This window comes from Scylla paramamosain, chromosome 26, assembly GCF_035594125.1.
Source record: "Scylla paramamosain isolate STU-SP2022 chromosome 26, ASM3559412v1, whole genome shotgun sequence".
NCBI lineage: Eukaryota > Metazoa > Arthropoda > Malacostraca > Decapoda > Portunidae > Scylla > Scylla paramamosain.
In genome coordinates, this window is record NC_087176.1 from 5,495,177 (window position 1) to 5,521,992 (window position 26,816).

At 40.8% G+C, this 26,816-nt stretch overlaps 1 protein-coding gene across 1 annotated transcript; it reads right to left on the reverse strand.

Moving 5' to 3' along the window:
• Positions 1 to 26,553, reverse strand: LOC135113630 (vigilin-like). The gene is made up of 21 exons (XM_064029026.1): positions 26,395 to 26,553; positions 17,689 to 17,867; positions 15,815 to 15,928; positions 15,441 to 15,686; positions 14,379 to 14,558; positions 13,620 to 13,835; positions 12,784 to 12,967; positions 12,071 to 12,201; positions 10,854 to 10,999; positions 9,870 to 10,017; positions 8,906 to 9,062; positions 8,046 to 8,221; positions 7,499 to 7,630; positions 6,882 to 7,040; positions 6,203 to 6,298; positions 5,609 to 5,755; positions 4,861 to 5,058; positions 4,344 to 4,586; positions 3,377 to 4,036; positions 2,691 to 2,939; positions 1 to 2,046 (listed from the first exon to the last, which is right to left on the reverse strand). Exons 2-21 carry the CDS (start codon positions 17,839 to 17,841, stop codon positions 1,912 to 1,914), a joined length of 3,870 nt encoding a protein of 1,289 aa, XP_063885096.1. The 5' UTR covers positions 17,842 to 17,867; positions 26,395 to 26,553; the 3' UTR covers positions 1 to 1,911.
• Positions 26,554 to 26,816: the final 263 nt, after the last annotated feature.

Sequence of the window (26,816 nt, forward strand, 5' to 3'; positions counted from 1 at the left end):
TACCAATATATGTTTATTAAGTGAAAACCACAAACAGCAGCACTAACTTACACGGCCAAAGTGACCTGGTGCTACAGAGACATCATGTAGTAATAACCTCACTTCTGTCTTGAGATACACAAAATATATAGTATAGCAACAACTGTGGTACCTTTCAAAGTAACAAAATCACAACAAATATTCAATTTTTTTTTCATCTCTCTCTTTTTCACAATCATTTATATAGCCCCTGATGGCCCCTGGGTGGGAGGAGTTCCTGGAGGTGGAAGAAAGGAGATGAGAGAGAGAGAGAGAGAGAGAGAGAGAGAGAGAGAGAGAGAGAGAGAGAGAGAGAGAGAGAGAGAGACTTCAAAGCACAGGGATCACTCTAATATCAGTGACAGCTGGCGACGAGTAACATATTACGAGCCTTCAGTTTACATAATTCCTGACAGTTTGCACCGTGGCTCCGAGTCTGCCCTGGTAATGCGTTGCACCTCAATGCAAGCAACACATTCAGACGAGCAACAACTCCAGCAGCCAGCAGACCAGCGCAAACACACATACAAAAAAAGTCGACGAGAGGAGAAAAGGAACACAGGGAGGAGGAGATGAGGATGAGGACACGGGAGAGATGGAAAACGTAAGGAATTGAGGTAATGGAGAGAATTTCTTCCACCAACGGGCCTGTGTTTGGGAAGACTGGCGGTGAATGTTTCCAATTAGCGTTAGCCAGGTTCAGGAGTCCAGGTCGTCAACGTGCAGCAAGACAGTGAGGAAAATGGGGTGGTGGTGATGGTGGTGCTGTGGTGGTGATGGTGGTGGTGGCAGTGTGATGGTCCATGTTGTGGTGGTGACAGCCGACACATACCTGCTCCTGGTGATGACTGAGGTATTTGGCTATGTGTTTATGTACAGTGTATGTGTATGTGTGTGTGTACGTGTGTGATGACCCCCTTAACATTGATTACTGATGGGCTGAATGCAGTATTATCAACCTAATGTTAACCCCCAAAGTGGCTACACCCCACAGCGTCATGTATGGCTTGGGAAGGAAAAAAATATATTGTTACTCGGTAAAAGTTAAAGAACAACTGTTGTGTACCAAACTAGACAATCATGATCCCCCAATCAATGTGCCTAGTGGTGTGTGTGTGTGTGTGTGTGTGTGTGTGTGTGTGTGTGTGTGTGTGTGTGTGTGTGTGTGTGTGTGTGTGTGTGTGTGTGGAGAGGAGAGGAGAGGAGAGGAGAGGAGAGGAGAGGAGAGGAGAGAGAGAGAGAGAGAGAGAGAGAGAGAGAGAGAGAGAGAGAGAGAGAGAGAGAGAGAGAGAGAGAGATGTGTGTATGTACGTGTGTCTGACTGAATGGTACGTCAATTTGGTGTGTGTGTGTGTGTGTGTGTGTGTGTGTGTGTGTGTGTGTGTGTGTGTGTGTGTGTGTGTGTGTGTGTGTGTGTGTGCGAGACTAAACTCCTTGTCCCTACACCACTTACATACTTATGAATGGAAAACAAAATGTCAAGTCACTAATCCTACTTTTCATTAATTTAACACATAAAAATTTTTCAAATTCAATTATGTCTATGTATATATATATATAAAAAAAATTATTCTTTTTAACTAAAATATTCATGTAATTTTTAACAATGCTTTACCTGCTAACAGTTCAACAAAGAAAAATGGAGTAGAGATTATTTCTTTACAAACAATAAAAAAAAATAACTAAGGACTGGAAGAGTTCTCCAAGTAATCTTCCAAAAGGAAAATAATAGAAGTTCTCGGAAATGGGAAAAAAATATATGTATATATATACTATATATGAATGCATAGATTTAACATGAGCTGCTGATATTGTTTCCTTCAAAAGAATTATTACTCCTTTCGTTATCAGGAGGAAGTTATCTGGAGTGTGAGGGTGGGGTGGGGCGACAGCCTAGCGGCGGGGCCCCCAGATGGTGGGGCCAGTGTGGGTGGCCACTGATGGAGCACCCATGGAAGGGAAGTCCTCAGAGGAGTCCATGTTGGGAGCTTCCTGGGTCCACGGGGCACCTGACACCACAAAGCCGCCCTGTGGAGGAGAAAAGGGAGGGGGATGTGAGCCAGAGGGCTCACTGACTGACGGCACACTCACCACTAACAACACACAATGGAAGCAAAGAAATAAAACTAGACATTTGGATTAACCACAAGAAAAGCAACAAATTAATGAAATTTTTGCAAAACACCAAGATAACTAACTGAATATAACCTGAAATCAGATATAATAATTATAAAACTTTGTTCATGAAATCTTAACCAGTTTTTTTTTTGCGTGTGGAAATTCACATAATTTCTTCAAAACAAGAAAATGTCACCATTTTTTGCAAACAATCTGGTATGCACACATAACAACCACACTATTTTTGAAGAACATAAGAAAACCCATTTTTTTGCACAGAATCTGAAATTCACACAAATACAAAAAAGTCAAAGAAATTACCTTAATTTATCATCTTTATAATGTCATACTTTTGATAGAAGCCACCACACATATCAAAGAAAATTATACATCTATCTATTATCTATGCACTAGCCCAGCAATACCACACAGGGTGGCCCAGACAAGCACCACACACACACACACACATCATTCACACTCACAGCCCTGTCACCTCCAGGTGGAAAGATGTTGGGAGAACACAAGTCAACATAAAGAACACCTGCGACCCTTACCTCCTTCTTGAGTGCTCCCTGCTGTGGGGCGTCCCCAGTGGCCTGACCGCCACCAGTCTGGGCAGGGCCTGCACCGGAGGAGGCGTTTTGGGACATGTACATATTCATGTCCTCTCGCTCAGTGATGTCCTGCATATACTCCTCCGACAAGTTGAGGAGGTGGTCTTTGCACTCCTCCACATTCTCTGGAGCCCCCATGATGGTCACCATGTTGGGATCGTCATTATCACGGGGGAACTTGATCTCAACCTGAAGGAAGGAGTGATGGAGGTGATGAAGAGGTTGTCACTGATTCACAAGGACAGGTAGTGAGGTGAACCAAGTGACTGTGGTTGATGCGGTCATGTGACTGATGAGCTTAGGCAGTGAGGTGAGAGAGGCAATGTCTGAAGGAAGGAGTGACAGTCTGGCAACTGATATCAGGCAGTAAGATGAGAGAAGCAATGTTTGATTAATGGAAGGTATATTCATGGACAGGTCTGCATCTACAAAAGTTCCCCTGCAAATATGAAACAATGAATCTGCATAAATTTAGTTCAAACATGTTTACAAACTCACATTTTAGCAACTGTGGAATTTTCCATTTCTGAAAGTGGTTACAGAAGTGCCCAACTATACCAATACCCAACTCACCTTTTACCACCACCAATGCTACACTCCCTCACAGCCCCATGAACAATACCCACCTTGTACTCTTCCATGACCTTGCGGATGGCACGGCCCCGGCTGCCAATGAGACGAGAGTGGATGCGGCTGTCTATTTCCACCGTGTCACGCACCATCTTGTCCAGCTCACCAGTGATGGCCAGGATGGCAGCCTTGGCCTCCTGCACATTCTGCTCATAGCCGGTGATGGTGATAACGCTCTCCTCGGCCGCACCGCGGGGCGGGAACTGAATGTTAACGTTGTGCTTCTCCCTGATCTTGGTGATGACGGCACCGCGCTTGCCGATGATCTTGGGATGGTACTCTGGGTCCACCTCCATTGTCAGCTTGAAGGAGCGGGCCTCCCTGTCAGCCTCCTCCTCCTCCAGCTGCGCCACCTTCTCCCGCAGGGCCTGGCATGCACGCTCCGTGTTGGCGGGCGGGCCAGTGATGCGGATGATGTCGCTGCACTCCAGCAGGGGTGGCACCTGGATGTTGACATCATGTTCTGTCATCATCTGGCGTACATTTTCACCCTTCTGGCCGATGATGTAGCGGTGGTGGCGGTTGGGCACCACCTCCTCCACCGTCACTGGCACCAGCTCCAGCAGGGCGTCGCGAGCTGCCTCACACCTCTCCTTCTTGCCCATGATGCGCACAATGTCCTGAGGCCGCGTCTCTGGTTCAGCTTCACCATTCACCTGCATTGCAGTGCTGTTACTATCAATAGTACTAAAAGACGACCATGGATTACTATTAACAGCAATGAAGATATAATTTCCAATACTGATTATTTCCTAAATGTGAGAATGGAAGAAATGTGCTTGAATATTTGACAGAAAGAGAGGCAGAGCAAAATAAAAGGAATGAAATATATCAAGAATGTAAAAGTGGAGAATATGAATACAAGAAAATGTACACTCATCTGTGCTAACCACTTCTATGAGGAATCTGTAAGGAGCAAATGAGAATTGCTTACATTATCATCCCACCAGACCCCAAACACACCTGCGCGCTGTCCTCTTCCCCATTAGTGAGGTGCATGCCACTGTCCTTCTCAGGGAATTTGATCTGCACCTCATGCCGCATGGTGATGGCCTGCACCTTGCTGCCCCGTGACCCCATCACAGTGCGGTGGTAGCGCTGCGGGATCACCACCTCCAGCTCCACCATCTCCTCCAGGTCACTCACAATTTCCTGGATGCGGGCACGGGCTCCCTCCACACACTCCTTGGCCCCCTTCAGAGTCACCTACAAGTACAGTAATGCTTTGTGTCAGTAAACTAGTATTGTGCTTTACCTTCTTGAGTGATGAGGTTGCCAGTTCCTTGGGATCACTGAATGTCACTTATAGCAGACTTGGTGTTTTCATTGGTGCATTGGTGTGGGGAATGACTGAACATTTCCAGACAAAAGGCATGAAGAAAAGTGGTGTATACTCATAAGCACCTACGCAAGTATAAAAAATTATGCAAAGAATGCCCAATGACACTTAACAAGGCAACACAAACACATGAACACTAACCTTATCACTCTGCACACCCGATCTGGGGAAGGACACAGTGACTCCACCATACTGGTCCCCAATCTGCCTGAGTACCTCCCCTCGGCGCGCCACAAAGTGTCGGTGGTGGCGAGGGTCCACTGTCATGGTCTCCTCCACCACCTGGTCCAGCTCCTTGATGGTGGCCTCTAGCTGCTCCTTGGCCTTGGCAATGGCATCCTGGACAATACAGACCACACTGAGTTCTTGAACAATGTGGTACACTTTCATTATACCACTTATAGACTTGTAGACTTATATCATTGCTCATAACCTCCTTCCTAAGGAATGTAAATTTAATAGCTTCAGTCCCATTGCATAAGAATACCCTTCATCCCCAGTATCCTTTTAGTCATTCTCCTTTGTACTGATTCTAATAGACCTATATCCTTCCTGTAATATGGGACCAGAACTGCACAGCATAGTCTAGATGAGGTCTGACAAGCACCAAATATAACTTGAATATTTTTCTGGGACTTCTACTTTTAATATTCCTAAAACTGAACAATAACAGATTAACTGTCAGAATCTTAGAAATACCAAACATAGTTTATCCTGTAAAAAAAACCATCTTGCTACTACAGTGGGGACATAAAAATAACTATATCTTGAAAAGAACTATCCTTGTAAATCCATGAGAGCATGTGAAAAGAACTACTCAGGTACTTTAGTGAGAGCAGGTAAGAGGAACTTCTGTGGTAATTTTGTGGGAGCAAGTGAGGGTGTGTACCTTCTTTCCAATGATGGTGATGAGCTCCTTGTCCTCATCCTTGTCTGTGGGGAAGATGATCCGTGCTCCAGTGGCATCACGGATTTTGCGGATGTTTGCACCATTACGTCCAATCAGGAAGCGGTGGTGCTGCTGCTTGGCACGCACCTGTCATGCACACAAAAAAATACATATCAATGCTCAACACAGTGCGTAACACAAGTTTTTACACGCATTGCTGGAAGTGAAAGTATAGGTTCATCAAAGTCATAAATATTCTATGCACATCCATTTATCTGGTTCATTCATGCACACAATTGTTGGCTAATTCACTTAATACAAATACATACGTAGCAAACACATTACAATGAAAAAGTAAACAAAGTGTATGTCCATTTATCCAACAACAAAACAAATTAAAAAAGATTATATACAAAACATACGAAATTTGGCTTTGTAAATAGAAGTTTTACACCTGGATGAGTTGAATGAGATGTTGGGAGTACAGTGACACCAACAACTTTCTGGACAAGTACAAGAAAAGTAGAAATGGAAAAATTTTAATTTAAAGTAGGCTTAAATCATACCATAACTAGGAAACACACACACACACACCTCAGTAGTGTAACTGGCTAGCTGCTTCTCATTGCTGAGGTCAACCAGGATCTGTTTGGCTTTGTGCACGTCCTCCTTGGGGCCACGGATGGTCACCTGCAGCAGAGGTCACAGTTAAGTCACAACACCTAAATCAAACTTTCTAACATGAGAAAATAATGAACACTTTTACTGCTAGACAAAATTTCCCATAGTCACCTGGAAATTCTTACATTTTTTTAATGCTACAATTTCTCTAGAAGGATTAACTTCCTATTCTCAGTTTTTCACAAGATTTTCTACAATGGTCTGAATGTTAACCCTTTCACTGCTATATGGTACAATTTTCCTCACTCATAAAACACTTGGAAACATCATCTCTTGTCCCATAGCCACTTCCAAACATTGCACTGCCTAGAAACTAAAAAAATCTATTTTATGTCCTTTCTTATAGATGCTTATAGACTCCATGCACTGTTTTTAGTGTCATGAATTGTGGCAAACTGTAATGAAAGAGTTAAAAGATGACCAAAGCAGTGAAAAGAGTGACACACGTACTAATAAAGGTACCAACTAATAAATTAACACAAAGGAATACGTTTTTATGAGCCCAAGAAACGACACAATTTCAAAATTAACACAAAGAAATATATTTTTACGAGCCATATAAACAACACAATTTCAATCATGTATAGCACACCTTGTCAGAGCTTTTCTCAGAGCCTTTTCCGGGTGGCGGGAACTTAATGGCCACTCCACCGCACTCCTCACTGACACTCTGAATCAGCTTCCCTCCAGCACCAATCATGGAGTTGTGGAATTTGGCTGGAATGATGATGTCCACCTCCACAATGCTGGCCTGGAGTGATAGAGAGAGGAATGATTAGGAACACAAGAACATAAGAAAATAAGGGAAGCTGCAAGAAGCCATTAGACCTACACATGTGGCACTCCCTGTATAAAAAATGCCTACCTTGTATCACTTTTCATCTGCATTCGTAAGTTCATCCATCTTTTTTAAAAATTCCCATTGACTCAGCACTAACATTTTAATTGACCACTTTTAGATTAACGCAACAAAACTGTCAAAAGATGTGATGAAGAAAGAATGCTGAGATAGAGAAGAAAATAGGTAATTGTGTGTGGATGAGAAGGAAAGGAAGACTCGGCAACAACAGTTATATGGTGTCACGAAGGAATGCTACAAGGGAGAAGGAAGGAAAAAAGACAGAGAAGAATGAAGATAAAGAGAACAAGATCTGGTAACACAAGCCAGAATAAAACATGTTAATAAGTCCAGGTAGGGTAAACACACACCAGCTCATCCTGTATCTTCTGAATGCGTTCCTGGGCCTTCTCACAATTCTCCTTGCGGCCGGTGATGGTGATCTCATCACTGTTCTGCCCCTCAGAGGGAAGATCAATGCGTGTCCCTGTCTCCTCCCTGATCTATGGGGGAATAAGAGAAAATGTTGAGGTTAATCAGAGGTCTATTGTTTGTAGCATTCACCAGGTATATTGACAATGTTCTTCAGTTTCTTTATTCTCTATGAAGATGAAGAGTATGGTCTGCTTTTTTATGGTTCTATTCTGATTGGTAAGATAAAGAGTACAGTTTGTCTTTCACGGTTTTGTTTTGATTCATAAGATAGAGTAGCTTCATTTTCATGGTTTTTTTTTTATTACTAAGATGATAAAGAGTTCAGTTTATTTTTCATGGTTATGTTCTGATTCCCTGTGAAGATAAGGAGTATAGTTTTTTTTTTTTATAATACTTTTTTGATTCCCTATGAAAGTAACATAAAGAATGCAGCTTGTTTTTCATAACTCAGGTTTTACTCTCTATGTACATCCCACTACTCACTTTGTTGATATTTGCTCCACCCTTGCCAATAATGAATTTGTGGAACTGGCGGAAGATGGAAACCTTGACTTGGTGGTTGGACTCGGCCAGGTCACGCACCATCTTCTTCAGGTACTGGTGGCAGCCATCCACGTCATCCTTGGGGCCGCGGATCTTCACCAAATCCGACTGCTCCCCTATGGTGGTGAGTTGGTGATGAGAGATAGGAATGGTGGTAATGGTCTGTGACTATTAGTGAAGGGCAGACCGAAGATGTTCAGAGTAGGAGTTAATGTACAATTCTGAGAAGCAGGTGAAGCGTAATATATATAGAATGGTATACAAGACTGGGAATTAAGAGCCTAAACTAATCCTGGAAAAACACATGCATTAACAGATTCCACTACATGAAAATACAATAATGATACAAAAGACTGGGCATTACAGGCCTAAATGAAGATACATGGGACCAGATATACAAGAAACACAAGTAAGAACCAAGTATATTAACCCAGGAAAAATACAGTATGACACACTCCACTACATAAAATTGAATGAAAATACAACAACCTGAGATGAAAAAGACTGGACATTAAGACCCTGAATAACTGGAAAAACAAAAATATATAAATAAACCCACTGCATAAAATAAAATGAAAATATAATGATCTCATAAAAAAGACTGGACATGAAGAGCTTGAATCACTGGAAAAACAAATATATGAATAAATCCACTACATAAAAATCAAATTAAAAAAATCCTGGAAAAACTTTCACACACACAAATCCAAAACACAAAATTAAATAATATGATTTGGTACAAACTTGAGCATTAAGGGCACAAGTTAATCTTACAAAACAATATGGCCGCTTCCACTCACCAGGATCCGGGAATGAGATTTGCACTTGGTTGAATCTGTCCCTGATTTCCTTGATTTTGTCTCCCTTGGTGCCGATGATGGTACGATGGAAGCGCTGGTCAATGTGGATGTCACGCTCCTTCTCGTTCTCCATCTTGGTCACCAGCTCCTCCAGTTCCTGCAGCCGGATGGAAGGTGTGGGTGAGATGCACTTATCCTTGAACCAGACTTATTTGGTACACCTTCCCTCAACTCTCACAGTGCTAGACAAGTTTTGCTTCCCATAATTATCTACTTTTCAGGCAGTTATTTCTATACTACAGTTTCTTGAGTTTAGTTGTTCTGTAGCTTGAAAGAGACAAAAGCAATCTCCTATTATTTTCTTTTCAGTGTGACTAAGCAAAACAAGTCTTCATTTGGAATTTCAGTAACAGATGTACACAGCAGTGAATGGGTTAATTATTTACTGAAATGCCTTGACTTGTACTACAGCCACCTCCTGTCTTTAAAATGGGTACAAATTTGCAAGGCCTATTCTTTTTTATCCTCTTCTTTCTTGTAGATGCTTATAAAGATTTCATCCATTACTTCTCGTGCTGTTAATTGTTTTGTATTGTGGTGAAAGGGTTGACTGCTCCTGACACTATAAAGCACAACGAAAACTAAGATGCATTTATAAACTAGAAAACACAGTGCTAGGGTGATATAAATGGCACAGTTATAGATAAAAACTTGTGCTGTATAGGAAGAAAAATTATAGCTTACACTTCACTGAAAAAAAAAGAAAGTTGTCTTGATGCAATTACAGAAAAAAAGAGAGAAACAGAAAAAATATAGCAGAGATGCATATGAGAAAAAAAAAAAAAGGGGAAAATATAACTTAAATACATTAAGAGAAAACAATGAGTGAAAAATACATATACCCATCCATCCATCCCATCCACCCCTTCCTTCCACCCGCCAGCCAACTGATCAGCACACCCACCTGCTTGGCCTGCCTGACCCCCTCTGGGCTGCCCTCCAGGCGGATCAGGTTGCTGCCATCAGCCTCAGAGATGTTGATGAGCACTCCTGTGTCATTACGGATGCGGTTGATGTTGGATCCGTTCTTGCCTATGATGTGCTTGTAGAACCTGAGAGAGAGAGAGAGAGAGAGAGAGTTATACACTTTCAATAACAGTTTATGGCAATGTGCTTTTTTAGCTCATAAGATAATGCCACTCCTTATTTTTCCCTTTTACAACAATATTTTTCTCCCTTACAAGCAATATTCCTCCTCCACTGTCCTCATACTATTACTCCCATTCATAACACCTTTAGCTGAGATTACAAGACAACATTCAAAAAGGAAATGGACAGGAACTGAAAAATAAATCCTAGAATAAAAAACTCATGGTAAAGTCCGACTCTACAAAAGAACTTTCTATTCTTTAAAATTCACCAGTCCCTTTAATTACCTATCTATTTATATACCAGGCCAGCAATCCCACACAGGGTAAACCACACAAAGCACCACACACACACACACACACACACACACACACACACACACACACACACACACAATCATTCACACTCTTAGCTCCCTTAACCCTTTCACTGTGACACAAATCAAGTCTTTACAAACATCTACATGAAAGTTAGCAATGAAAAGTACACATTTAGCAATTTCTTCACAGATCGAAGATTGAATTTGGCTGCAGAACAAGTAAAGATGTCTCAAGAGTGACTGGTAATTAGGGAAAGGTGTACCAAGTGGCAGTCCAAGGGTTTAGCACGCCTAACGAGAATTCCCTTAAATACCCCTAAAAATTCAATAGTCCCCTTTAAACACCCCTTACAATAAATACCATCCAATCCCATCCTCTCAAACACCCCTTACAAAAAAATCCCATCCAGTACCTTCCCCTCAAACATCCCTTACAAATTCTTAGTCCTCTTGATCCTCCCTCAGGTCACCCATACTTACTTAGGGTCCACAGAGATCTCATCAAAGCACAATTTACTCTTCATCTCTGAAATCATGTTCTCAAGCTTCTCTGCTGCTAACTCCACTTCCTCAGGCGGACCCTCCAATTTGATTCCACCCTGCTTGTCAGTGAACTCCACATGCACCTGGTGGAAGAGAGGTGGAGATGATGAGAAGTGAAAATGTGGAGAGGGGGAGATGATGGTAGGTGGAGATGAGGAGACACAGAGATAGAGAGATGGAAATGGAGACAGAGATGAGTAGAGATGAAAATGAGGAGGCACGGAGAAGGAGAATGGAAGAGTAGGTATGGAAAAAAGTCGTAATCTTCTCAGATGTGATTGAATGCTAAAATTACCTCAGCATTGTTAAGTTTCAGCTGTTTTCTTCTAACTATAAATGAAGAATTTATGAGGTAGCAGTCTTTCAATCTCATCTGCCTAAAAGATTTACTCACTGGCTATACCAATATTATCAAGTCATGGCAAACATTTATCTTATGAGTGTTTCTCTTTCTCCTCATATTATCCTTTAATTTTCTCATTTTCTTATTTTTTACATTTTTTTTTTTATTTTCCAATATCAAAATGCTATATAGTAGTAGACTTTTGTCTTGCTCAATATTTTTCTTTATTTTTATTTTCCTTTTTCTTCTTAATTTTCATATATTTTCTCTGATTCCATTTTTTCTTACAAACTTTCCTAAGTCATCAAATACTTCCTTCTTAGTTCTTTTACTCAACACACTTCTTCCTTATTCTTCACACACTTTCCCTGATTATCCTCATACATCATACATTTTTTAATTTCTTTCAAACAAATTTCACTCTTTCTTCTTACTATCCAAGCATTTTCCTGATCATTCAAAAAGTATCTTAAAGTGAATCCTCTACCCTCTAACATAACACTTATCAAAGCATTTCCTGTAACTTAATTTCTTTCTAATTCTTCAAATATTTCATCACTACATTCCCTTATATCACCACTTCATTACAAGACCAAACCATTTTTCATATAACTTCATTTCTTAAACTCTTCAAAACACTTCACCTTTACGTACATTCCCTCCCTTCCCTCTTATCAACACATCCCATATAATCATCATTCTCAAACTCCTCAAACACTTAATTTCATCATTTCTTTCCCATCCAATACATCAGTGCACTCCCTACAAGCCCACAGCACACTATTGATCACCACCTATCCCCAACACTCACCTTGGGCAGATCCTGAGTGATCTGACGAATGTTGGCTCCCTTACGTCCAATGATAAATTTGTGGAGCCAGGTTGGGGCTTCCACATCCTGTTGCACCACACTGTTGGCCTTGGCGTACACCATTGTAAGGGCTGAGAGTGAAGGAGGAGAATTACTCAGGAGATATTAGTAAAAGCCATTTGAGGAAGTGAGTATATGGATAAAATTATGTAATTTTTTTTTTTTTTTTTTTTTAGCTATGTAAGGAATGTTTTATTTCTTGCTCTTTTTATTTAATGTTGTGAAAAAAAATGAAAAATGTGGAGAAGTTGGTCGAAAGGTTAATGGAAGCAAGTTACATCGATAGTTACCAAGAGAAACAACTATGAAAACTTTAGTTCTCATTATTATTTGGATTTCTTTTTTTAAATTTATCTTTTAGAACTTATTTTTAGTAGGCTAATTTTTTGTCACCTTTTTCTTGTCTTTGGCTAAAACATTTCTTACACTAGAAAATAAAAGAATAAAAATAAATAAATTATTCTATATACCAGGCAGGTAATCCCACAAGGGGTGTCCCAGAAAACACACACACACACATCGGTCCCTGGTGGAAAGGGATAATCTTGTGGACCACCATACTACACCTCCAGGAATTAAGGCATAGCACAGCCTTTCACATACATCAATGAATAAATTTATAAATAAATATATAAATACACCCACTCACTCACCCTGGCCCAGTTTGTCCTGTGGTCCCCTGAGAGTAATGGTCTCGGTAGTGGTCTCAGAAGGTGGCATCTCCACAGATACTCCTGTATCATGAAGGATCTCCGCAATGTTGGAGCGGCGAGGGCCAATCACATACTTGTGCTGGGACTTGCGCACCTCCACTGAGACGGTCTGGCACTTGCGTTCCTGTCGGGAGAAGGGGGTGATTGGTGCTGCCTGTGTGCTGTGTCTCCCATGTTTGTTACACAGTTGCTTCCTTTTAATTAAATCTTCTCTTTCATTTTTCCCAGAGTTACTTCAAAGACTCAAAGGATGCAAACTTATATGTCTTATGCTCTCCAATATTAGTTACCCAAACATCTCTCTTCACTTGAATCTTCATTAAATTTTCCAGAGTTCTTTCAAAAGCTCTTCAGCAGTACGATGCAAATTTGTATAATAAATAATCAAACAACTTTTAAGAAATCACTTCCACTGTTTACATATGAAGCATTAGAACAATATCCTCTCTTTCTCTCTGACACACACACACACACACACACACACACACACACACACACACACACACCATTGCCTCATGTCTCAGCAGCAAGATGAAAATTTCTAACTAACCAGCACCAATATCAACACAAGAAAACATTAAAACAACCTCTTTTTCCTCTTTCACACAAACATACAACAATCCTTTATGTCTCACCCACAGAATGCAAACTTTTTAACTAATCACCAATACTCACAAGAAAACACTAAAATAGCATCCTTTCTTTCTCACTCACTCACTCACTCACTCACTCACTCACACACACACACACACACACACACACACACACACACGTACCATTTCCTTATGTCTCTTGGTAATGATCTCCTTGCACTTCATCACTCCATCCTTCTCTCCGGCAATGGTGATCTCATTCTTCATGACACTGAGAGGAGGAACGTTGATGCGGACTCCATGCTCTGCCATCATGCCCTGGATCCTCTCGTTGTTGGCGCCACAGATGAACGGATGGAAGTGCTTGGGGATCTCCAGTTTCTCATATGCTTGCTTGCTCTGTTTGGGTGTGGAGAGAGGAGTGTTAAGGGCTATTTACTGCTGAATGAGACTGTGCTAGAGAGAGATACTGAAATTGCAAAAGGAGTGTTAGGGAGGAGAGAGGGTTGTACTGGGGAGACGGACAAACTGAAGCTGCAAAGGGATCATGTTGAAGAGGTAGGGAATATGCTAAAGGAGACTAGAGATTAGTACTTCAAATTCTAATGTTAACCTATTAATTCATATTAGAAACCATATATGATTTCAATAGGCAAAAATTAAACTAAAGATGCTGAAAACTTTTAATTAATCAACTACTCTTTTTGCTAGTGGTTGTGTTTTTTTTAAATTATAATCTAAACTAAGACCAAAGAACTTCCTTCCCTCTGTATATCCATGCATATCTTACTCCTCCATCCTTAAGACCTACACTTCTTCCTTCTCATCCTCCATCCCTCCATTTTCTAATTCTCCTTTGATTTGATCCTTTTCACCTGCCTCCCCTCCAATCCCTACTCGTACCCTCTCTCCCTCTCATTCCCGTTCCAGCTCCACCCTCACCTGTTCGTCAGAGGTCTGCTGGATCTCATGCAAGGCCTTCTCAATGGCATCACGGGTTCCCATCACCACAATGTCCTCAGAGGCATCCTTTGGGGTCGGCACCTGGATCTTGGTGGCCGTGTTCTGCTCCAGCTCCTGCAGACGCTTGCCCTTCTTGCCCAGGATGAAGCGGTGGTGGTCCTGCACAGGGAAACAGGAAGGGGAAGAATTTGTAAGTGACGTTTATAGATGGGCAAGATGAAGTAGCAGTGATCATGGAGGGAAAGAGTACGTATGTGATGTCTATTTGCTGTCTGACATTTTGTATAGATATTTATTAATGAAGGAAGGGAAAAATAAGCAAGTGGTATTTATTGCTGTTTGACATTTTGCATAGATATTTATTAATGAAGAAAGGAAGAGCAAGTAAGTGATGTTTAATACCATTCAACATTTGACAGGTATCTATTGCAGAACTAAATCAAAAAGTAACATGTAGTCTTGGAAAGATGGAATAAATAATGTGTGTGATGTTTATTTCTATTTAAAATTTGACAGATATTTACTATAATACTAATATTAATTGGGGAGTGTGGTTGTTAGATAGTGAGGATAAACAGTCCCTAAGTTATGTATGAATATAATACACCTCATAATTTACAAAGCCAGTGAAATACCAGCCCCATAAATAATGAGGGAGCAAAAGAAACCATCCCTTAAGTTACAAGGCAAGTGAAAGTCAATCATAAATCAAGCTACTCATAAATAAATCACTTCAAAAAGCCTCCAAGTTACAAAGCAACAGATACAATCCCTTCAATTACGAAACAAATGAAAGTGAAGTTACTAGACCAACAAAGTCACTGTGATACAAAACAATTAACAACACCAGAAATAATGCATGAAATTTTTATAAACATCTACAAGTATGGGATGAAAAAGAGTAGATTTTGGAATTTCTTCCATGTTAAGAGACTGGAGAACAAGTAAAGATATCTCAGAGTAATTTGTGATTCAGGAAAGAAATACAAAAAAGCAGTCAAAGAATAAGGTAAAAGGTTAAAGTCAGCTAGCTAACCTCACCTTGGGAATCTTGATGGTGACTCGGGCCTGCATCTGGAACCTCTCCAGGATGAGGCGGCGAGCGCGAGCCACGGCGTCATTCTTTCCAGTGACGAGGAAGGTCAGCGACTGGTCCTTGGCAGAGGAGATCTCAATGTGGGCTCCAGTGTGCCTGTTGATCTCAGCACAGATGCGGGATGATGCCGACTCCCCGAACTGGTTGTTGCCGTCAATCTTTGCCCTCTCCTCATACGGCACGCGGAACACCTGTACACGTACAGAAAGAAGTGAAAGGAACCTGCAAATCTATTTCATATCCAATCCATACCAACTTTGCTCAGACCCTATACAAGGCAAACACACATACACACACACACACACACACACCAACTTACTTGGGTAATCACCGAGGACGGAATCCGCATTTCACTGAGTTGGTTCCAGTTGTCTCTTGGGGCGTCAACCATTGGAGGTGCGGCCATCTCAGCATTGGGGAGTGCTGGGAAGAGCTGGGGAAGAACGAGAGGTGGTGAGGTGGACAGAGCCGCACAGAACAGGCCAGGGTAAATGGAAACAAGTGACAATGAGGAAAACATGAATAAATATGGAAAGCAGGAAGGAAATGAAGGAAGCGAGGAAGGAAACATAGTGGAAATGAGTGATTGAATGAGGAAAAAGTGAATGAATAATGCAAGGTAGGAAGGAAAGGCCAGGAGGAGGGGAGGAAGGGAGGAAGGAATGGCAGAAAGAGGCAGGCAGGGATGTAAAGAACACAGCAAGGAAAGCAAAAAGGAATGACAGAATGAAGAAATGAATGAATAATGGAAGGCAGGAAGGAAAGGAAGGGAGGAAGAAGGGAAAGATAAAGAGAGGCAGGCTGGGAGGAAAAAACAGGGCAAAAAGGTAGAAATGAGAGACAGAATGAGGAAGAAATTAATGAATAATGGAAAGAAGGAAGGAAGGAGGCAGGGAGGAAGAGTAGGGAGGGAAGAAAGGAAGAAAAGGAGGGAGAGAAAAATAGGAGGATGAGATGGGGAAAGGAAGGAGTTACAAAATATAAATAACAGCAAAACAAGGAAAATTGAGGTTAGAAACAAAGTAACAATGAGGTAAAAAGGAGAGGATTGAAATAGTGGAAACAGCAGAAGAAAAATAGTAAGACAAATAACACAGAAGGATTCATGATATAGAAGTAAAAGAGAAATATAAGGATACAAGCAGCATTCAGGAAAATAGAGGCAGAAAATACAGGAAGAAAAACATTAGGAGATGTGATAAAAGAAAAAAGCAAAGGTCAGAAAGAAGTAACTAAACACAGGGAAAGTTTATAGGTTAGAAGGAAAGACATTGAGAGAGAGAGAGAGAGAGAGAGAGAGAGAGAGAGAGAGAGAGAGAGAGAGAGAGAGAGAGAGAGAGAGAGAGAGAGAGAGAGAGAGAGAGAGAGAGAGAGAGAGAGAGAGAGAGAGAGAGAGAGAGAGAGAGAGAGAAACATGAAAGAAATATACCTAATAAAGTGAATGAAGAAATAGAGAATCTTTAACTCTTTAGTGCAGAATGATATTAGTACATTCAAATCCCAAGAGTCTTAATATATAATTTTTAGTTTTTTTTAATTCTTCTGGGTCTTTTAAATTTGAACTATATCTTATTTTTGCTGCTTTTACCTTTCATTTTAACATAACTAGTATTTTCAAGCAAGTTCATAGCTCACTCATATATCTTCACTCATTGTAGTGATGATGACTCTGCTGAAGATGAGACAGATGGTGACAGTAACAGTGCCACAGGGGACAGGGAAGAGATGGTGATGATAGTTAGTTAGTTATTGCAGTGACACACCAGATATTTATAATCACTTCACTTTGATTGCAGAAAATAACAACTCTAATGGTGCATGAAATGAAAATGAGGATGCGAATGAAAACCGAGACAATCTTTAATTCTCAGGTACTTAAAATAATAACCTTAACTTAGCAAAAGCCTCTAATGGTACCAGGAAAATAAAATTAATAAAAATAAACAGATAACAGATAAAAATAAATAGATAATAAAAAATAAAAGATACTGTCATACTGAAATGCCACAACCCCACCCCCAAATAAAAATAAACAGATAATAAATCAAAATAAACCAATGACATCAAATTAAAGGACCAGAATTCCACTTCAAAATAAAAATAAACAAATAATAAAAAGATTAATAAATAAGAAATTAAAATAAATATATGCCTTCAAAGTGGAGGGTCCTGATCCATCTCTGTCCCACTCACCTCATCATAGCTGAGTGGTTCGTAGGCCTGGTCAGCTTTGGGGGAGGTTGGGGGTTCTGCGGGGAGGTGGGGGGAGCCGAGGTCAACCTCCTGGGGGGCGGGGGTGGCCTCGGGGGACTCCATCACTGTCTGCTGCATAGAGGTCGGGTCCATGATCTCGCCGAGTCGTTACAGTAACACTGCCGGAGGAGGAGGAGGAGGAGGTGAGCAGTAATGGCGGTAACGAACAACACACGTCATTGCAGTTTAAAAATGTCTTTTGAAATTTCCAAAAACAAAAATCTTAGGAAAAACATCTTACAAAATTTCCAAAAAACAAAACATTTTATGAAATTTCCAAAAACAAAAAGCATCTATGGAATTTAAAAAAAAATCATATGAAATCACAATTTACAAACCAATTAAGATATGAACAGCTTTGAGGTACCTACTTATCTCACTCATATATCTTGACTCATTGTAGTGATGGTGACTGCTGAAGATGAGATGGTGATGGTAATGTCATAGGGGATGGGGAAGAGATGGTGATGATAGTGATAGTGACAATGGTTAAGAACAGAAGGGAATGATAAAAGTAGAGCTCAGAGGAACGGTTAGGAATAGAAGAGAATGCATAGAGAAGATAATGCTCATAAAAAACAGTCAGAAAGGAATGCTGAGAGAAAGTAATATGCTCAAGAAAAAGAGAAGAGAAAGGAAAGTTGAAAGTAATGTCTTCATGGAAACTATTAAGAATTAAATGGAATGCTGTGATAGAGAGAGAGAGAGATGCATTCATGATTGCTGGAAAAATAATGTGCTCAAGAAGAAAAGAGAAAGGAATACTGAAAGAAAGTAATGTCCTCATGGAAACTGTTAGGAATTAAATGGAATGCTGCGATAGAGAGAAATGCATTCATGACTGCTGGAAAAATAATGTGGTCAAGAAACAGAGAACAGAAAGGAATGCTGAAAGAAAGCAATGTCCTCATAAAACTAATGAAATGGAATGCTGAGATAAAGGAATGCACTCATAGTTGCTGGACTAACTACACAGCACAGCACTACACTCAGTTCCCTGGATACAGAACACTGATGGGAGTTCTGCAAGGGGGAGTGACTGAGGTAAGGAGGTGGTAATGGTGGCTGCAGGTGTTGGGTGGTGAATCAACCAAGAGTGGCAGGTGTTAGATGAGGGTGTGGGTGATGGGAATGCTTCACCAGTCCCATACAGTCTGCTAGGAACCACTGTTGCTAGCTGGATTAGTTTCTCTTAAGTAATTTGTGTGGTAGATAACCTCTTGTTAGATAAATTAAGTAATCTGTTCTATTTATGCCTTGACTTGCTGATGAAAGATTAAGTATTTAGTTAAATGTTTTTTTTTATTTTGTATGTAAGTGTGTACCTGTGTGTGTGTGTGTGTGTGTGTGTGTGTGTGTGTGTGTGTGTGTGTGTGTGTGTGTGTGTGTGTGTGTGTGTGTGTGTGTGTGTGTGTAATAATAATAATAATAATAATAATAATAATAATAATAATAATAATAATAATAATAATAATAATAATAATAAAGTTTATTCTTCAGGCAGTTAACAAATTTAAAATGTACAGAGGGGGTGGGGAAATACCTAACATTTATCCTAAAGCTAAGTCTAATCTAGAAGGGAAATACTATTGATTGATGGCTTGCACCATGGTGGGAATCGCGCCGAGTCTGTACCGGTCCATGCGTGGGGCCTTTAGGGGGGTTACCTTGTTGTGGTGTCTGGTGGCACAGACTGGGCGAGGTGTGTCAAGCAGTGTGTGTATGTGTGTGTGTAAAGAAAACCAATGAAAATTTAGTGTCATAGTGTAAAGTATGAGTTATTAATAAGAAAACGTATCTTGGGAATCTTAGTGTAGTAGGTGACCGAGGCCATGAAATTTAATAGTGCAACCTAAAAATATTTGCTAAACACAACCTATTTCACTATACAGTACACTATACCACACCTCACCTACTACACTACACACTATACAGTACAAAATATATATAGCAATGCCTACTCATTATTTCTCTCTAGTTAGGCAAGTTAAGTACACTCCTCTATCCTATTCTGAAGCCAAACACATGCAGCTTTCCACAGCACTGCAATATCAATACTGTCACTTAATATTTTGTCAACACAGCCCTCTGACAGCACCAGTCCCCAAGCACCAAGAAGTTACACAAACAGCATAAATGAGACAAAAAATATAAGTCCACATTTTATAATCATACAGCAAATCTAAGAGTAGCAATTCCCATGTATCGATAAGTTATATAAATAGCACACGAGATATTAAAATATAAGTTCGTATTTTATAAATGAACTAAATAAACAAACAAGTACCAGTAGCAAATCATGTGTGTGTGTGTGTGTGTGTGTGTGTGTGTGTGTGTGTGTGTGTGTGTGTGTGTGTGTGTGTGTGTGTGTGTGTGTGTGTGTGTCAAGCAATCTCTAAACATTATAAACATCAAAAATCAAATGATAAACACACACATACTCGCCGACAACACACTTTAAAACACTTCAAAGATGCTGATAAAGGTTACGGATTCCACGTCAAGGCTACATAGGGCACCAGTGGCCTTGATACTAACACACACACACACACATACACACACACAAATAAGAAAATAAAGGCTCCACCATCAAGACACAAGACAGCCAGTACTATCTTGTTTCACTGATAAAGAAGCCGGCCAGGAGCCATGGGGCACTACAGGGTTGTGTGCTTATCTCGACCCCCACACACACACACACACACACATAAACTGAGATAGTACAAGAAGTTACCAAGGGAAAATTTTGTGAAGTTTAAAGAGAATAGAAATAAGAATAATAAATGTGAGATAAGAGAATAGTTAACATGAAAGTAAAATTATGAGAAAGGTAGAAAGAAGATTAATAGAAGTTATCAAGGAAAGACCTTAGTGAAGTTTAAAGAAAGAAGTAAGAATAATAGATATAAGAGATCATAGAGAATTGCTATTCAAAGGATAGTCATGATATGAGAAAGGAAGATAGGACATCAGCAGAAGTTACCAATGGAAAGATTAAGAAAAATTTTTTGAAGAAAATATAAGTAAAAATAATATGAGAGAATTGTATGATGAAGACAACTATATGACAAAGGGAGAAGGGACATTAGTGGAGTTAGAAACTGAACTAAAGGGCAGTTTGAAGTAATGAATAGAGCAAAAAGATAAATCAACAAAATCTTTACAAATGAAGCAATGAAGCACAGTTGCATTCAATAAAAAAAGAGCAATATGGAAGATTAAAAACTAAATACTAATAATGTAATAGAAAACATCAAAACAGTAAACACTAATAAAGTCAAACAAGTGCTATAGGAATACAAGAGGAGTTCATTCTGAAAGAAATATCCAACAAGTAATAGAAAGCTCAGTAAACTAAAAAGCAAAGCAATAAAACAAGAAACAGCAACAAAGCAGCAAAGATAAGCAAAAGGACTCGGCAAAAAGTTCAGGACAGTATCAGAGGACAGTAGATGGATATAACAAAGCATTAGTGTCTGATCTCCACATCAATCACAAAGAAACACTGATTAAACCATTACTTAGTCATTTCTTCTCCTTCCTTCAATTTAGTAAGGGGAAGATGGAATTGGTTTGACTGCTCCTCTTTCAATAGTGGAGGAGCCTTCTACTTTGCTATCCTGTCTCTGGTAGTAGTAGTAGTTAGTGCAGGATAGTTAACAGTCTAGTAAGGAACTCGTCTGTTGCTGTTTTTTCTTCTTTTGTATTCCTTTGTGAGTCATCCATCTCCAATTTACTGTCCTCTGAAACATCATCCACTTGTCTTCCTTTAATGCATCTGTACACCACCTTGGTCTTCTCTTCCTCCTGCCTGGTGTGTCCATTCTCCAGTATCCTCCTCCCTATGTACTCCTCAATGTTCCTCTCTCTGCACATTGACAAACCACCTCAGTTTTGCCTCTCTAACTTTGTTCCCAACCTAACATACACGCACTGTCCCTCTGGTTTGTTTGACTGCTCTCATCTCTGTAATTCTTGCCAAAATATAGGAAATGAGGTCTTTGATTTATTCCACAGCTTTCTGGATAGTTTAAGGGAATAATAATAGACCATGTGACCTATCTCTTCTATTCCAATCACAAGAAAGATCAATCAGCTCACATTTAGCAGTTTTCTCTTCATTCTTACCAATGTGACACAAAAGAATTGGTAAATCTTTACTCCTCCTCTGCTTCATTCTAAACTCACCCCTGGAAATGAACTCTGAAGCTGTTCATTAATAATATAGCAACCCATTCCAATTCTGGAAGGAGGAGTGACTTCGTAAAACCCTTATTAAGATTTTATCACCACCCCCTAAATAGTATGTCACAAAGGTTTCTAACAGGGACGGTCAAATTGATTCCATAGCAGTCTTGATACTCCTCTGTTAGTACGAGTAGCACAAGATTTCATTACCACTCTCTAAATAGTATGTAGTGAATGTTTCTAAAAGGGAAGGCTACATTAGTTCCATAGCTATCTTGACACTCCTCTCTTAGTAGCTTATCTTATATGGTGGGAAAATTATGCAAAGAGCTTCAATTTACCAGTGACAGGAATGGAAGGAGAGTGAAGACCTATACCATATAACCTGTGATTTAAATCTTAGATGAAGGAATAGAGAAGAGCTTTATTATATACCTGTGGTCATAATTTGGGATGACGAAAGTGTTGAGCTGGATGAAAGAAGAGAAAAGAACTATACTACACAACTATTATCAGAATTCTGGATGAAGGAAGAGAAGGAGTTTTACCATACAACCAGTGATCACAATTTTGCCTTGAGATACTTCAATCTGAACATTCTTGACTGATACCTGCCGATCAGCCATGACCATGAACTTACTACACAAGTCTGTCATCTAAACCTTGAGAAATTATGAAGTTTAGTCACTATTCTTTCCTACAATAAAATATGACACAGTATACATCTCCATCAACCCTTTCACTGCAGTATGGAACAATTTGCATGACTAAAAGTAAAATATGGAATCTTTATAAGCATCTATAAGAAAAATGGGATAAAAGAATAGATTTTGCAATTTCTAGCCAGTACAGTGTTTGGAGGAGGCTGGAGGACAAGGAAAGGTGTCTCAGAGTATTAGTAATTAGGAAAAGGCGTGTGAAATAGTAGTGAAAGGGTTGAAGTGAGTAAGCCTAACCATCAGCCTTCTATAACTAACTCTGCCTTGAGATATTATAGGAATCAATCTTTTTCTCACCTGTCATTAATTTCTTTCTTCTCTAACACAACATGAATGATTACATATGTCCCTAATCAGTCTTTTAACATTAAGTCTATTTATCTCTGACACCTCACTCCCTCCAGGTATATCCCCCAGTGGAGTTGTTACAGCAGAGTAAATCTATATAGCTATCTCTCATGCCTCACTCTTTACCTACCCTAGTCTTCCATCTTTCACCCCCTGCCTGCCTACTGCCTCTGTAGTTACTGCCTGTTTGCTTACTGTCTCAATATCTGTAGAGGATAGAGCACAGCCACTCAGAGGAATCTTTCTCTGGTATATATCATTATGACCTACAATGGATTTTTCTTTTTTTTTTATGTAGGAGGAGCACCAGCCAAGGGCAACAAAATCTATAAAAAAAAGAAAAAAGTCCACTGAGCTGCCAGTCCCCAGAGTCAAGAGCAGTCATCAAAAATTAAAGGATAAGTGTCTTGAGACTGTGGGTGACATTACTACCTGTCTTACTACATCCCTTGCCTAATGCCCCTGTACAAGATAGAAGGGAATCATCAAACAAAGTCTTTTCAAACCAATTTCAACCTGTACTGAATTTAATCTATTACCATAATGCTGGGTGACGTGATTGCCTCTCAATACATTCCTTGCCATGAGGTTGCATTACAGACTGTCTGCCACCCTATCTACCTGTGTATGCATGTGTGTGTGTGTGCAGGGTGCAGATGAGCCACACAAGGGCAGCCTGCTTTATCTGATGCTGTGCCGGCAGTCTGAGTGGTGTTGGTGGGGGGTTTAAGTGTGTTCCAGTCTGGTCTTATCTGACGTGGCAGTGGTGGGGGGGAGAGAGAGAGAGAGAGAGAGAGAGAGAGAGAGAGAGAGAGAGAGAGAGAGAGAGAGAGAGAGAGAGAGAGAGAGAGAGAGAGAGAGAGAGAGAGAGAGAGAGAGAGAGAGAGAAACTAAACACACATGCTATAAGTAGAGGGTTACACTGATAAGGAAAAAACATACAAAAATTTCTAAAAATACAAAACAGGTGGGCAATACATTTAGCAAGAAAGATATGAGAGAGAGAGAGAGAGAGAGAGAAGAGAGAGAGAGAGAGAGAGAGAGAGAGAGAGAGAGAGAGAGAGAGAGAGAGAGAGAGAGAGAGAGAGAGAGAGAGAGAGAGAGAGAGAGAGAAATAGGGCTTCATAAGTGAGAAAGGGGGAGGATGAAATGGTGGTCACATGAGGGGAAAAATTAGAGAGGGGAGACATCAGCTGACAGAAAAGGAGAGGGGATGGGAAGGGAGGGCAGGGGAGGGGTGGAAAGGAGGAGAGGAGAGAGGAAGGAGTTAAGCTGAGGGAAAACAGATCATGGAGACTGAGAGGGTAGGGACTTAAAAGGGGAGAGAGAGAGAGAGAGAGAGAGAGAGAGAGAGAGAGAGAGAGAGAGAGAGAGAGAGAGAGAGAGAGAGAGAGAGAGAGAGAGAGAGAGAGAGAGAGAGAGAGAGAGAGAATTCCTATTGTGCATTGGAAGTTAAATCAGAACTTAAAATAACATACATGCACAGTTCTCTCAATACACTTCACTTCATCTTATTCTTAATGGTTGGAATATGCAATGACTCCCACCTCCCATCACTGTGTGAGCTCTGAAACTGTACATGCCACTATTTTACCTATCTATTCCTTTGCATAGTTTGTCATTTGTTAGTTAAGAATATAAGTGGTTGTGTTATATAACTGATCATTTGTGTGGCTATTTCTTTTTCATCTGCAAAATTCTTTTTAAGCAGTGTAGTTGTCATTTATTAGTTAAGTCTAGTTTTAAGTTTAAGTTAAGTGTAGTTTTAAGCAGTGTCATTTATCTGATCTTTTTAGTTCTGCCAATTAAGTAGCATTTCTTTTATTTGTAATGTTAGTTGAGAGATATAAAGTGTTGAGGTCTGGAAGAGATGTGTGTGTGTGTGTTTCTAATCTTTTTTAGTTCTGTCAATTCAGTTCCATTTCTTCTATTTGTAGCTAATAATAGTAGAGAGATATGGAAGTAGTGAGTGTGTGGCTTTCTCATCTTTTAGTTCTGTCAGTTCAGTTCCTTTTCTTCTATTTGTAGATAATGTTAGTAGAGAGATATGGAAATGCTGAGTCTGTGCCTTTCTAATCCTAACACAAGACAGACTACACACTTGTGCCTGCAGGAGAAGCCAGCCAGGTGAGTGAACAGGTAAACAGGTTGAGTAGCTTTCACTATCTTGTCTAAGGAGAAACAAGTATAAGGGAAAACAGGCACTGACAGGGGGTGATTGCTGCACACACCACTACACCAACTATTTGTGTGTTACCTGACAGCTGCAAATGTGGTGTTGAGCAATGAATAGCATGACTGGGCTGTGTGGCATGACAGAGTTGTCCTGAGTGTTTCACCTTTGACAACTAATGACAGCATGACACTTGTTACTTCACCTGAGGGACCTTACATGACATTACTGAACAGATATATACAGGCAATAAATAATCTTAGTTACAACATCACTTATTTGGTTCTTTAAGTTGCCTTTCCAAAATTATAGTCTAACCTTAAGCCTACAATTTATAATCTTGAAGTCATCAGTAAGTATACAAACACGTACAAACAGAAGGTATTTGACAGATAGGCTTATGCATCTCTGTGTGTGTGTTCAGGCAAGCCCACAGACCCATCCAGACCAGCCCAGATTAAGCCACTCCTACTCCCTACACACACACACACACACACACACCGGCAGCAGGTCGGCTCAGGAACCAGGAAGGAGAATGGGGAGTGGGGAGTGGGAAGCGGTGGTGAGGTGGCGGGCGGGGACAGGTGTGGCCGGCCTGGGGAGCTGGGTGGGAGGGAGAGGGAGCAGGTGGACTAGACACGGCAGCTTTCACCCATCTCAAAACATATGGCCTCCCACCCACAACATTCCATTACGCCCCTACGCCCACACCCACGCCCACGGCACCCCCACCCAATACCCACAGAGGAGAGAGAAGAGGAATCGCGTAAAAGCAACAGACGGGCAAACAAACGCGGCGTTTCCAGACGTAGAAATCTGGAAATAGTAACATTCTTGACTCTGACGACGAGACGCACCCTGCCTGACCTCCTTAACCAATGGTGCTGGCGGCAGGGGTGGCAGGGCTCGGATAGGGAGTGAATAGGGTGTGCATAGGGCGTGAGGGCAGGTCGGGCGGCTGGTTAGGCAGGGGGAGTGACTGGTAAAGCCGGGTCATATGGGAGAGGAAGTCAGGTAAATGAGCACATATTTTAACACAATTTCCTGTGAATTACCTTCTAATCTTTGCCTCCCAGCCCTGCAGACACACGTGGCCGGCCTAAATGAAGGCCAAGCAGTGCCCAAAACAGTGCCATCCTGGGCGACGACGTGGCATCCCCCCCTCCTCCCATCTCCCTCATTCACCAGCCCTCCTCCCTCTCTCCCTGTCACACTTACTGTACTGTCTCCGGGGGGTCCGTCCTACAGGAATCCGCACCGGCAGGGAGGCTCCACTTTGGGGATCTGAAACACCAAGGAAAAGACACGGTGTTTAGGTGGTGAGGGTGAGAGGGAGGGGGTTATATGTGAGAGAGTATGAAGCAGCACGTCTCTCCCTCTCACCTTCCTGACGCACACTGGAGGGTCGAGGCAGCCAGCAGGAAGGCGCAGACGACACGCCACCTCCACCCTGTTGCCAAGTCTATTCTGGTCCCCCTGGGCATTATAGTACAACATCTCCATTCCTAACGCTATTTATCATTCATGACCTTCACAATAAGTAGCATCAACCCATGTATATATGTATCTACCCACGAACCAGCTTAAATGACTAACAAATCGCTGTTCTAAGCCCGAATACGCTGATTTTCTTCACCCAT

Bases quoted from the DNA above. Each gene is read 5' to 3' on its own strand.
- LOC135113630 (XM_064029026.1), bottom strand. From the start codon at position 17,841: ATGGACCCGACCTCTATGCAGCAGACAGTGATGGAGTCCCCCGAGGCC. The intron at 4,587-4,860 runs GTTAGTGTTCAT...CTGTACTTGTAG, and splicing joins CGGGTGTGCAGAGTGATAAG to GTGACTCTGAAGGGGGCCAA. The intron at 2,940-3,376 runs GTGGGTATTGTT...TCCTTCCTTCAG, and splicing joins AGGTCATGGAAGAGTACAAG to GTTGAGATCAAGTTCCCCCG.